This window comes from Choloepus didactylus, chromosome 17 (assembly GCF_015220235.1).
Source record: "Choloepus didactylus isolate mChoDid1 chromosome 17, mChoDid1.pri, whole genome shotgun sequence".
In the NCBI taxonomy this organism is placed as follows: Eukaryota; Metazoa; Chordata; class Mammalia; order Pilosa; family Megalonychidae; genus Choloepus; species Choloepus didactylus.
This window is the reverse complement of record NC_051323.1, coordinates 21,716,874-21,729,643: the sequence shown is the minus strand read 5'-3', so window position 1 is coordinate 21,729,643 and position 12,770 is coordinate 21,716,874. Positions and strand designations below refer to the sequence as shown.

General features: G+C 44.7%; 1 protein-coding gene and 1 long non-coding RNA gene across 4 annotated transcripts in view; one reads left to right on the top strand and one right to left on the bottom strand.

Annotated features, from left to right (window-relative positions):
* LOC119512488 overlaps positions 1-8,754 on the bottom strand; it is a 68,901-nt gene extending 60,147 nt beyond the window's left edge. For 2 of the 3 annotated variants that reach the window (XR_005212392.1, XR_005212391.1), the window contains exons 1-3: positions 7,566-8,458; positions 7,049-7,138; positions 4,227-4,408 (exon numbers count right to left, since the gene is read on the bottom strand). This is a non-coding gene — a long non-coding RNA (uncharacterized LOC119512488). Of the gene's footprint in view, positions 1-4,226; positions 4,409-7,048; positions 7,139-7,565; positions 8,459-8,559 lie in introns of those variants that run through there. The other variant, XR_005212393.1, reaches the window with a different exon arrangement.
* Positions 8,755-9,002: 248 nt separating this feature from the next.
* On the top strand, positions 9,003-10,672 carry PCBP1 (poly(rC) binding protein 1). The gene has a single exon (XM_037807188.1). It carries the CDS (start codon positions 9,221-9,223, stop codon positions 10,289-10,291), a length of 1,071 nt encoding a protein of 356 aa, XP_037663116.1. The 5' UTR covers positions 9,003-9,220; the 3' UTR covers positions 10,292-10,672.
* Positions 10,673-12,770: the final 2,098 nt, after the last annotated feature.

Here is a 12,770-nt window from a genome sequence, read left to right as displayed (position 1 = left end):
TCAGAGAAGCATGCCCAAGGTGAAACATGTTGCTTTCCAAATCCACAGAGGACCACTAGGCCTCCTTCTAAATGGGAGGAGCTGCAAGATATAGCATCTTATCCTTCATCTTGGAGAGGTTATATTGTCCAGCCTCACATCACTGGACTCCTGGAATCTTCAATGAGGTGCTGAGCTCCTGAATAATGTGGGTATGTTTGTGGATATTTTATAAATACAGAAACAATGGTAAAAAGACACACTGTCACACTGTCTACTCACTGACATGGTAATGGGTTGGGGGGGGGTCCACAAAAAAAAACTTCATATAGAATGTTACCATATTTACTTAAAATTGTACGCAGTGTGTGCATAGAGAGACAAGATGATCACCAAATGTAGGTGCTGGTTATCTGGGATAGTAGGACTTAGGTAACCTTTGCTTTCTTCTTTAGGTTATGCCTATGTATTAGTTATTCTTCAGAGGAAACATATGTAATATATAAAATCAGCATATAGCCTATTTCTTTTCATTTCATTTCATTTCTTTTCTATCTATCTATCTATCTATCTATCTATCTATCTATCTGCATCTCCATCTCCATCTCCATCTCTCTTTCTTGGAAGGAAATTAAGAAAGAATGAAAAGAAAGAAATCCATAAAAAATAATTTAAAAACATAATGTCAAAAAATAAATAAATCTTTGCTCTCAGAGGGGGTGCTTAACTCCCTATTCCTTACTTATAAGCTTCACATAGGGACTTCCTTCCAAAGACTACATATGGGAAAATCAGGGAAAGAATAACTCTACAGTGGAGAACTCTGACCAACACTACCTCAATGAGGTGATCAAGGTCAACATCAACAGTGATAAAGTCATGCTGATAGTACATACTTTTGATAGAACGTGATGAGAATGGCAATGATCTCGTGTCTTCCTCCCAATAATCTGCAACCTCAGTCTAATCGTGAGAAAAGCATCAGACAAATCCCAACTGACGGACATTGTATGAATAGCTGACCAGTACTCCTCCAAACAGTCAAGGTCATCAAAAACAGGGAAAGGGTAAGGAACTATAGTAGCCGAGAGGAGGCTAAGGAGACAAGACAGCTGAAAGCAGTGTAGTATCTTGGATGGGACCCTGTACCAGAAAAAGGATACTAGGTAAAAACTAAGGAAATCTGAATAAGGTATGGACTTTAGTTAATAATTTTTCAATATTGGTTCATTAATTTGAATAAATGTACCACAGGAATGTAAGATATTAATAATAGGGGAAAGTGGGTGGGGGGATATATGGGAATTCTCTGTACCATCTTCATATTTTTTTCTGTAAATATAAAACTGTTCTAAAAATATGTTTTTTAAAAATAAATAAATCTTTAAAATTGTAAAAAAAAAAAAAAAAAAAAAAAAAAAAAAAAAAAAAAAAAAAAAAAAAAAAAAAAAAGCAAATGCTACCCTTTTTAGGTTCTAATGAATTGGGGTAGCTGGTGGTGGATACCTGAAACTATCAAACTACAACCCAGATTTGAAACAGCAGCAGAGTGAGTGGATTTTATTTTTTGTTCATTGTTGTTGGTAAAAAGATTTCCCCCCATGCAATTATTGTGAACACCTTGCTTTGTGGTCACTGTAACATTTGGGGTGCGGGGTGGGACAGAGAGGAAAAGTAACAGTAGTCCACAGGTCCCTGGCATCTAGTCAGAGCAGTGTGCAGAATGTAATGCTCTTTTGTAAGAAACGTTTTATGATTTTTAAAATAAATTTAGTGAACCTATTTTTTGGTGGTCATTTTTTTTTTTTTTAAGGTGGTCATTTTTCAAATGGCTAAACTCTTCCACCTCACCCCTGAACTAAACACTAAGTTTTGATTTTCAGCTCCTCTGTTGGATATAAGTGCATCTCTTCTTGGACATAGGCAAAAACACCTTGGGAAATTCAATTCTGGTGATTTGATGGTTTGAAAATCCATTGTTTGGAAAGATACAGATACTCCATCACATATATTCATGCTTATAATAAGCTGGGGGGGTGTTTGTTTTTGTAAATTGTTGCCCCCTACTTTGCAATTTTTATTAATCAGAATAATGCTTGGTTATGGAAGTGACTGAATAAATTCTGATTATTTTTATTAGATTATTTCTCACCTAGACTTCAACTGTCAACCTGCTAGTGTCTTTATTAGTTAAACTTTGTAAAATATATATATATTGTTTTTCTGTTGTATGCAAATTGAAAAAAATATGTACCATTTTCTCTGTTGTATGTTGGATTATGTAGGAAATGTTTGTGAACAATTCAAAACAAAGATGGAAAAAAAAGTTAAAAAAAAAAAAAAAAAAAAAAAAAAAAAAAACCCAGAACCCATGAATACGGTTGCTGTAAAGGAGAGGCTAGGCCTCCCTGTAATTGTGCCTAAGAGCCTCCTCCCGAATGCCTCTTTGTTGCTCAGATGTGGCCCTCTCTCTCTAGCTAAGCCAACTTGAAAGGTGAAATCACTGCCCTCCCCCCTACATGGGATCAGACACCCAGGGAAGTGAATCTCCCTGGCAACGTGGAATATGACTCCCGGGGAGGAATGCAGACATGGCATCATGGGACAGAGAACATCTTCTTGACCCAAAGGGGGATGTGAAAGGAAATGAAATAAGCTTCAGTGGCAAAGAGATTCTAAAAGGAGCCGAGAGGTCACTCTGGTGGGCACTCTTATGCACAATTTAGACAACCCTTTTTAGGTTCTAAAGAATTGGGGTAGCTGGTGGTGGATACCTGAAACTATCAAACTACAACCCAGAACCCATGAATCTCAAAGACAATTGTATAAAAATGAAGCTTATGAGGGGTGACAATGGGATTGGGAAAGCCATAAGGACCACACTCCACTTTGTCTAGTTTATGGATGGATGAGAAGAAAAATAGGGGAAGGAAACAAACAAACAAACAGACAAAGGTACCCAGTGTTCTTTTTTACTTCAATTGCTCTTTTTCACTTTAATTATCATTCTTTTTATTTTTCTGTGTGTGCTAATGAAGGTGTCAGGGATTGATTTAGGTGATGAATGTACAACTATGTAATGGTACTGTGAACAATCGAATGTACGATTTGTTTTGTATGACTGCGTGGTATGTGAATATATCTCAATAAAATGAAGATAAAAAAACAAAAACAAACAAACAAACAAACAAAAGCAAATGCTACCCTTTTTAGGTTCTAATGAATTGGGGTAGCTGGTGGTGGATACCTGAAACTATCAAACTACAACCCAGAACCCATGAATCTTGAAGACAATTGCATAAAAATGTAGCTTATAAGGGGGGACAGTGGGATTGGGGGGGGCCATGGGGATCACACTCCCCGTTGTCTAGTTTGTGGATGGATGAGTGGAAAGGTGGAGGAAGGAAACAAACAAACAAACAGACAAGGGCACCCAGTGTTCTTTTTTACTTTAGTTGCTCTCTTTCACTTTAATTATTATTCTGGTTATTTTTGTGTGTGTGGTAAGGAGGGTGTCGGGGACTGATTTTGGTGATGAATGTACAACTATGTGATGGTACTGTGAACAATCAAATGTACGATTTGTTTTGTATGACTGAGTGGTATGTGAATATATCTCAATAAAATGATGATTTAAAAAAAAAAAAAAAAAAGCAAATGCTGAGTGACGGTAGGGCAAATCCTTATAGCTGTGGATACCTACTGGGCCAGGCAAGCTAGAGAACAGAAACGTGGTCCCTGACCCAAGGGAACGCACAGTCTCACTGAGTGATCATCCTCCCACCCCAAACCCATACAAACAAACATTAAAGAACAAGAGAGGAGAGATTCTCTTAAACCAAGGGTCAGGAACTTATCTAAGTGGATTGGATGTTTTGAGGAAAAAACATCAAGATTAGTTGAAGGTAAAATTCCATTTGTCAAAGTCAGCGCAACAAGCATCAGAAACCAAGAGAAAGAACAACCCACAACCAGGGGTCCAGAAGCCCAGCTCAAGTCCTAACAAGCTGTGTAACCTAGGTCAAGCCACTTCACTCCTCTGATCCAAAAATGGCTCTTTTGTAAAATGGGCATAATAACACCTTCCTGGCAAAGTTGTTTATGATGATAAAATAAGTAACACAAAATCACTTTAAAAGGTTTTACTTACATAACATACCAATGTAAGGTAAGAGGAAGCAGAACTCTTTCCTACGAATGGAGTATAAATCCTGTGTTTCAGCTTCCAAAGTCTAAGCCTGACTCACCTTTCCCAAACTTGTTAAACCCCTTAACCAACTTGCAATCACACGAGTGGCAGAAGAGTCATGTGTGAGGCTCCAGGGGTGGGGCAGTGACTATTACCAGTCAGTTGCTCCATATCTCAGAGGCTTCATCTGTAAAACGGGTGGTGTGGAATTCACTCACATATCCACAAGATAGTGCAAGTCTGAGAAAAGAGTGGAAAATTTACCAAAGGTGAGTAAAATATTTACTTAATCATCCCCCCACCACCCCAGGGATAAATAACCAAGAGCATCATACATCATCATTCCCCCAACAGAATTAGAAGGGGCCTTAGAGATGGTTTAATTGCTCGTTTTACAGATAGGAAAACCAAGGCCCAGATAGATGAACTGGCCTGTAGAAGTCTTGGACTTAGTCAGTGGCCCAGACCCCCTTAGACTCCAAGGCCCTCTTCACCAGATCACAGGGTCACCCCAGGCACCTGAGGCCTGTACCACACACTATCAGCACCAAGACATATTAACACATCATCAAGAGCCAAATGTGAGCTACCAAAGGGAGGGGATGTAGGAGTGGGGTAAGGTGGGAGGCTAAGAGGTGGGGGAGTCAGGAAAGGGAAAGCTTCAATGAAGAGGTGAGATGAGTCCTGAAGGGACTCAGAAAAGAGGAAACCAAGGGAATATTTCAGGGAGAAAAGGTTGAACAGCAGTCTTGGGAATAAAGACCTGAGGATAAAATTTTCATTGGGGAAGATACACAGGTAGCAGATTGAGAGGACAAGAATGCTTTAAATCAGGGCAATCCTTGATTATATATAACATATATACATATGCAATTTAGTCCTACTGTTGTCTGCTGACTTTTTTTTTTTTTAAATCTTCATTTTATTGAGATATATTCACATACCACGCAGTCATACAAAACAAATCGTACTTTCGATTGTTTACAGTACCATTACATAGTGGTACATTCATCACCCAAATCAATCCCTGACACCTTCATTAGCACACACACAAGAATAACAAGAATAATAATTAGAGTGAAAAAGAGCAATTGAAGTAAAAAAGAACACTGGGTACCTTTGTCTGTTTGTTTCCTTCCCCTATTTTTCTACTCATCCATCCATAAACTAGACAAAGTGGAGTGTGGTCCTTATGGCTTTCCCAATCCCATTGTCACCCCTCATAAGCTACATTTTTATACAACTGTCTTCGAGATTCATGGGTTCTGGGTTGTAGTTTGATAGTTTCAGGTATCCACCACCAGCTACCCCAATTCTTTAGAACCTAAAAAGGGTTGTCTAAAGTGTACGTAAGAGTGCCCACCAGAGTGACCTCTCGGCTCCTTTTGGAATCTCTCTGCCACTGAAGCTTATTTCATTTCCTTTCACATCCCCCTTTTGGTCAAGATGATGTTCTCCGTCCCACGATGCCGGGTCTACATTCCTCCCCGGGAGTCATATTCCACGTTGCCAGGGAGATTCACTCCCCTGGGTGTCTGATCCCATGTAGGGGGGAGGGCAGTGATTTCACCTTTCAAGTTGGCTTAGCCAGAGAGAGAGGGCCACATCTGAGCAACAAAGAGGCATTCGGGAGGAGGCTCTTAGGCACAACCATAGGGAGGCCTAGCCTCTCCTTTGTGTCTGCTGACTTTTTAACATTTTTTTTCCCTACTCTACTCTGTCTCCCTACAAAACTAGGCCCTCTGAAGAAACATCTAGTTTAGTGGTTAAGTATGTAGTCTCTTGACTCAGATTACCTACATTCAAATCCTTGCTTTACCACTTAACAGCTATGTGATGGTGGGCAAACTCCTTCACCTCTCTGTACCCCTGGAAAATGGAAATGATATCCCCATCCATCTTAAAAGGTTTTGTGAGGATTAAATGTGTGCAGTGGTCACAACTTACTAATAGGTTTTTAATCATTTTACTGAATGTGCCTTTTTTTTTAAATGTAGAAAATAGAAATTACCAGAGTAAGCTGCAGTAAGAATACTGTTTTGCAAAAATTTTGTTTCTGTTAAAAAAATGTATATATGTGTCTGAGTCATGGTATAAAATTTATTTCTCACAGTGGTTTGCTTTTAAAAAAGTGAGAGCCACCGGACTAACGCATAAAGCTTAGAAAAGTGCCTGATATATAGTAAGCACTAAGTGTTATCTATTATGGTTGCATTATGTACCTACCTATTAGAGTTGTTTGCAGGATTATATAAAGTAATATGAAAGCACTTTGAAAAGTTTGATATATGATTTCAATATAAGTTAAAGAAGGCAAAAAACCCTTCTCTCCATCTCTGACAGTCAAGTAAAGCCCGGTTACGCACATATTTGTTGCCTGGCCAACTGGCTATTCGTTATACTGAATATGAGTCCACAGACCATGGTTTATCTAATACTGTCATGCCCTGCCAATATTTGCTGAGAAATGGAGGTTTGGCACCAGAGTAAAATAATTTATTTTTACCTGGCTGGGGAATTGGGGTGGGGAAGGCAGGAGTCAGACCCACTGAGTCACACAGAGAGGTTTCTTCCTTCCCGAGCCAGGTCGACTTGAATGTGCCACAGGCAAGGCTGGACTGACAGATACTTGGGCCCGTAGGCAGGGCTGAATCACTTCCCCTCCCTCTCCTCACCCGGACACCCCATAAAATAGCACTTCAGCCCGTTACAGGTGTAGCTCCTATCAGGAAAAACTGGGAGTCCCAAAACAGACAAAAACAAGAGATCTATATGACAAAAGGTTACCTGAGGGGTTTCTTTAAACACTAAGCTCACCTAAACGTTTAAAACAGCATTTAAATTCTAAACCTCTGCAGAAAAGCTGGAAAATGTGCTCACCAGTAAGGAAATCGGGTCTGGAATCCATGCCCCTGACATTGGGTTACCATGGATTAGTCACTTCATCTCTCTGGACCTAAGTGTCTTCATCTGTTTTAAAAAAAGAGAGATAACACCTACTTTAGAGGATCACTAAAAAGATTATGCATTAAAATGTTTAGCACATCATTTGGCACCAATACATACATAATAAACGCCTACCCCTTCTAGACTAAAAACAAACAAGAACTGTGGTAAACTGAGGTTCACCAGCCAGCTAGTCCGTGAAAAAGGTCACAGGCACCCTTCATGGAGGTTGCCTTTTTTTAAAATTAGGTTTCTTGATATCCCCAGCTCAACAGCTCGTGGTAGGAAGTCTAGGAAAGCAGTAATTTTCCATCTCTTTCGTTAAAACAGCGGGTTCCTAACTGCTTTGGTAACGGGAGCCCAAATTCGTGTCCCCCATAATCCATCATTGAACAGAGAAAGATAAAAATGAAATCGGTATGGTGTCTACATTTTACAATTATTCGCGTACCCGTTTCAAATGAAAAGGGGAAATGCATTAAAATCCGTCTCCCCCCTCCCCCGACCTTCGGACTAGGACGGGGTGGGGAAGACACATTCTAGAGCTTTCGGGTCGGTCTCAATTTCTCGTTGGCGACGATTCCAGGCCACGTGTCGCCATTTTGTGTTCCGGAAACATGGCGGCTACCCCCGTGAGGAAGAAAGGGGCGGAGGGAGCGCCACGTTAGCCGCTTTCCCTGAGGGATCCTGAAGCATGTTGCCCACAAGACCTTTTCTGATCTTAGACAGCCAAAAGAGAAAAGGGAAGAAATCACAACTCCTACACCACCGTCCCGGGCGACATTTTCTTTGCGAGAGAAACGCGGGCAGTGCCACTCGGCAAAAACGGCCTCCCAAGATGGCGGGGCCCCGTTGGAGGCCGCCCCCGGAGACAGCGGGGCGCGGCGGCTGCACCGAGGGGGGAAAGAGCCGAAAGGCAGCAGCGGGAACATAAAGGGCGCGGGAAAAGCCGCAGGAACTTCCCAAAGCACTGGTCGTATGCCCCGAGTAAATGAGGCCTCCAGACACGCACACCATTGTTTTAAATATCTCAAAAAGGTTGCCGCAACTAAACCACGAGGACAGGAGGTGGGGTTTCTGCGGGTTTAACCGAAACTTGCAAAATGCAAACAAAGCGTTATGTAAATGGACGCCATTCTTTTCATGGCCACGTTTCTAGTGCTTCCCAGAAACAATCAGCATAGCCCCAAATAGGGCGACGACTGGGGCTGTAGTTCGGTCTTTCGCCTCACGGGCCTGCACCACGGGGCCGCGGCAAGGATTGAGGCTGGCGCCGGACACCTGGACGCGGGGACGAAAGGGCCCCACGTGCCTGCCTGCCCGCGCGCGCGCCCGTCAGGCCTCGCCACGCCGCCCCTCCCCCCCCGGAAGACGACGCGGCCCCTCCCAACATCCACCCGCCTCCCAACACCCTCGCGCACGCGCTCTGGCCATCTCACGCGCACGTTTTAAATCCGCGGCGTCCCAGTTGCCGCCTGCAGTTACCGTCAGGGCTGCCCGTCTCATTCCGCGCGTAAACTCCTTTTGTAGGCTGGAAAAATAATGTGTTTCTCCCACATACTACACCAACATTTTAAAATAACTGCCGGTTCCGTTAGACCTCATAAAATACACGCTTATTTTAAAGGTCTGCCGAACTCACGTCTCTGGCCGTTATGTGTTTTATTTTCAACACTAGGGTGTGAAAAGGATTCTTTTTTTCCCGTACCATGTGAGGGGTGGCGCTATCTTGTGACCTAAAAAAGACGGGTCCTCATTTTTTTCAAGGGGTCCTGCGGCAGCAAGCACTTCCGGGGTCAGAGGGTATGCGGGGTTGAAAGCGGGCTTCCCGCCCCGCCCAGATCGCCGAGGCTGCCGCCGGAGTCGCCACCGCCGCGCCCTCGCCCACCCGCCCGCCCGCCGCTCCCGGCCCCGCTCGCCCCCTCCGCCGCCGCCGCCCGCCCCTGTGACGCCGCCGCGGCTCCTTGCCTGCGCCCGCTCGCTCCCGCGGTCCTCGCTCGCCTCGCGCCGGCAGTTTTGGGCCTACACGTCCCCTCCCCCCGCCAGCCACCAAAGACTTGACCACGTAACGAGCCCAACTCCCCCGAACGCCGCCCGCCGCTCGCCATGGATGCCGGTGTGACTGAAAGTGGACTAAATGTGACTCTCACCATTCGGCTTCTTATGCACGGAAAGGAAGTAGGAAGCATCATTGGGAAGAAAGGGGAGTCGGTTAAGAGGATCCGCGAGGAGAGCGGCGCGCGGATCAACATCTCGGAGGGGAATTGTCCCGAGAGAATCATCACTCTGACCGGCCCCACCAATGCCATCTTTAAGGCCTTCGCTATGATCATCGACAAGCTGGAAGAAGATATCAACAGCTCCATGACCAACAGCACGGCGGCCAGCAGGCCCCCGGTCACCCTGAGGCTGGTGGTGCCGGCCACCCAGTGCGGCTCCCTGATTGGGAAAGGCGGGTGTAAGATCAAAGAGATCCGCGAGAGTACCGGGGCCCAGGTCCAGGTGGCGGGGGATATGCTACCCAACTCTACCGAGCGGGCCATCACCATTGCTGGCGTGCCGCAGTCCGTCACCGAGTGTGTCAAGCAGATCTGCCTGGTCATGCTGGAGACGCTCTCCCAGTCTCCGCAAGGGAGAGTCATGACCATTCCGTACCAGCCCATGCCGGCCAGCTCTCCAGTCATCTGTGCGGGCGGCCAAGATCGGTGCAGCGACGCTGCGGGCTATCCCCACGCCACCCATGACCTGGAGGGACCACCTCTAGATGCCTACTCGATTCAAGGACAACACACCATTTCTCCGCTCGATCTGGCCAAGCTGAACCAGGTGGCAAGACAACAGTCTCACTTTGCCATGATGCACGGCGGGACCGGATTCGCCGGAATTGACTCCAGCTCTCCAGAGGTGAAAGGCTATTGGGCAAGTTTGGATGCATCTACTCAAACCACCCATGAACTCACCATTCCAAATAACTTAATTGGCTGCATAATCGGGCGCCAAGGCGCCAACATTAATGAGATCCGCCAGATGTCCGGGGCCCAGATCAAAATTGCCAATCCGGTGGAAGGCTCTTCCGGTAGGCAGGTTACTATCACTGGCTCGGCTGCCAGTATTAGTCTGGCCCAGTATCTAATCAATGCCAGGCTTTCCTCTGAGAAGGGCATGGGGTGCAGCTAGAACAGTGTAGGTTCGCTCAAAACCCTTTCTGCTGTTTTCTCATGATCCAACTGTGTAATTTCTGGTCAGTGATTCCAGGTTTTAAGATAATTTGTAAGTGTTCAGTTTCTACACAACTTTATCATCCGCTAAGAATTTAAAAATCACATTCTCTGTTCAGCTGTTAATGCTGGGATCCATATTTAGTTTTATAAGCTTTTCCCTGTTTTTAGTTTTGTTTTGGGTTTTTTGGCTCATGAATTTTATTTCTGTTTGTCGATAAGAAATGTAAGAGTGGAATGTTAATAAACCAGTTTAGTTCTGTAATGTCAAGAATTTAAAAATTAAAAAATGGATTGGTTAAAAAAAATGCTTCATATTTGAAAAAGCTGGGAACTTAAACTCTTTGTTGGTGCTTTTTTTTCTCCCGTTTTAAGCGTTAAGTGCTTGTGGGGAGGAGGGAGAAGGGTGGGCCCGTCCTTGGTATTCTCTCAAGCCTTTCTCACCTTATTGGTAAGATTCCATACCCTTTCCCCAACAAAGAACAGGGCAAGTAGGCGGGTTTGGGGGTGGTTGCAGAAAGGGGCTCTCCCGGGGTGGATTTCCAGGCAAGCTACTGAAAGAGGCCTGTGCCCATTTCTCTGGTAGAAAACAATCCTTTCCTCATGGAAGGAGTATGCGCCTTCAGAGGGTCAGTAGGATCTCATATGAGTGGCAGTGTGTCCTCTTATCTAACTTGCTCCCCCCACCCCAATTTCACCAGTTTAGATTTGGAAAACTTAGCCTCCCCCCTCCCCTAAATATTCAGAAGTGGGAGGAATCTGAGGGCCTGGGGGAGGGAAGGGAAAGAAGGGATGGGGGAAGGAAAGGAAAACGGGTGGGGGAGGGAATGGAAGAGGGTAACAGCTGCAGGGTGGTGGTGGGAGTAGAGGGGTCTTATGTGGGCCGCAGGGGTGGGAATCAGGATGATACCGGTGGGGAGGCACGTGGCAAGCATGCACCTGTAGCAAGTGGCCTGTCAGAGGTTGCTATACCTGCTAAGTGGCGCATCCAGAAACAAAAGAGGCCCAGCTTTCATTTCTCAGCTGTGTGCAATGTTTATAGAAATCATTATACCAGGAAATAATTCTGCCTAAACGGGGGCGGTCCTCACCAACAGGAATGTGGAGTGATCCATTGAGTACCGGCCTAAGAATGACCTAGGGCATTAAAAATGCAGATTCTTGGGTCCCACCCCAAAGCTGTTGAATAATAAGACTGCATTTTTAACAGAAAGCTTAGAGTCACTGACACTTCACCAGTGGAAGAGGAAGATCCTGCTGTGTAGACCGAGCAACTCCCTGTCACAATGGTATTAGGCTGGACCGGATGGGAGAACTCTTTGCTGTATAGGCAAAGAACGCAAGAAACAACAGGACAAGACAATAGACAATTAGGTGCCCACATGTGTAGTTCAAACCCCGGACACTAGGAGATCACTATGGGGAAGAGAAATTCCTGTGGGAGGGGAGTATTTTCCACGATAAATATTTGTTGAGGCTTGTTCTCTACAGGGCACCTGCTCCTTCTTGAGGTACAGACCTGGTTTGGAGGGCCCCTGGAGGTAAGATTGGGATCTGCTATGCACTTCACACCCACTGTGGGGTCAGGCAGGTAGTCACTGAAAGGAGCCCAAATTCTGGAGTTAGTCTTGAGTTCAAATTTGGGTCCTGCCACTTACTTGTGGCCTTGGGCAAATTACTTAACCTCTCTGTAAAAAGGAGATATAGAAAGTATACACTTCCTGGGCTTGTGAAAATGAGAGAATGTAAAACAGAACAGTGCCTAGAACATAATAAGCTTCAGTATGCTCTAACTTACTAAAGGCCCATTTTTAGGCTATGGGGGTTGCCCACAATATCTTCGGGCAGAGAAGACATACTGAAAGGTAGAGAACAAAGCAATGTGTATTAAATGAAGAGATTAGAGAGGAGAGTTGGACTGATGGATCAGGACAGTTAGATGAGGCCTTAGTGAAAACCCAGAAGTGGGTATAATGTCTTCTGGAAATAAGAAGCCCAAATTGATCTTTCTGTATAGGCAGGAGTGGATAATTAGATTAAATTCTCAAATACCAAGCCAAATAGTTTATGAGGAGTCCCTGAAGTTTGCCTGCTAAAGTGGTTTAATACCCTTAAAAAGTAGATTTCACACTCCCCCCACCCCCCTTCTGGGGCAAAGCTGGCAATAATTTGTAAAATAATGATTTGGGCAGCAGGGCACAGGGTAAAGGCAGGGACAGCAGTTAGGAAACTACCTCTGGAAAGTGCTATCAATAGAGACTGAGACTGGATGTGGAGGCCAGAGAAAAAGCTGTAAGCAGGGGAGCGATGAATTCAGACATGGCGATGGAAGTACATGCAGGTAGAAATACACAAGTCGCTAGAAATAGAAACTGGGGAAGGGAAGTCAGAGCTAGAGGGAGACAGAGGTAAACAAGAGGTAAGGGCTAGAGATCGAG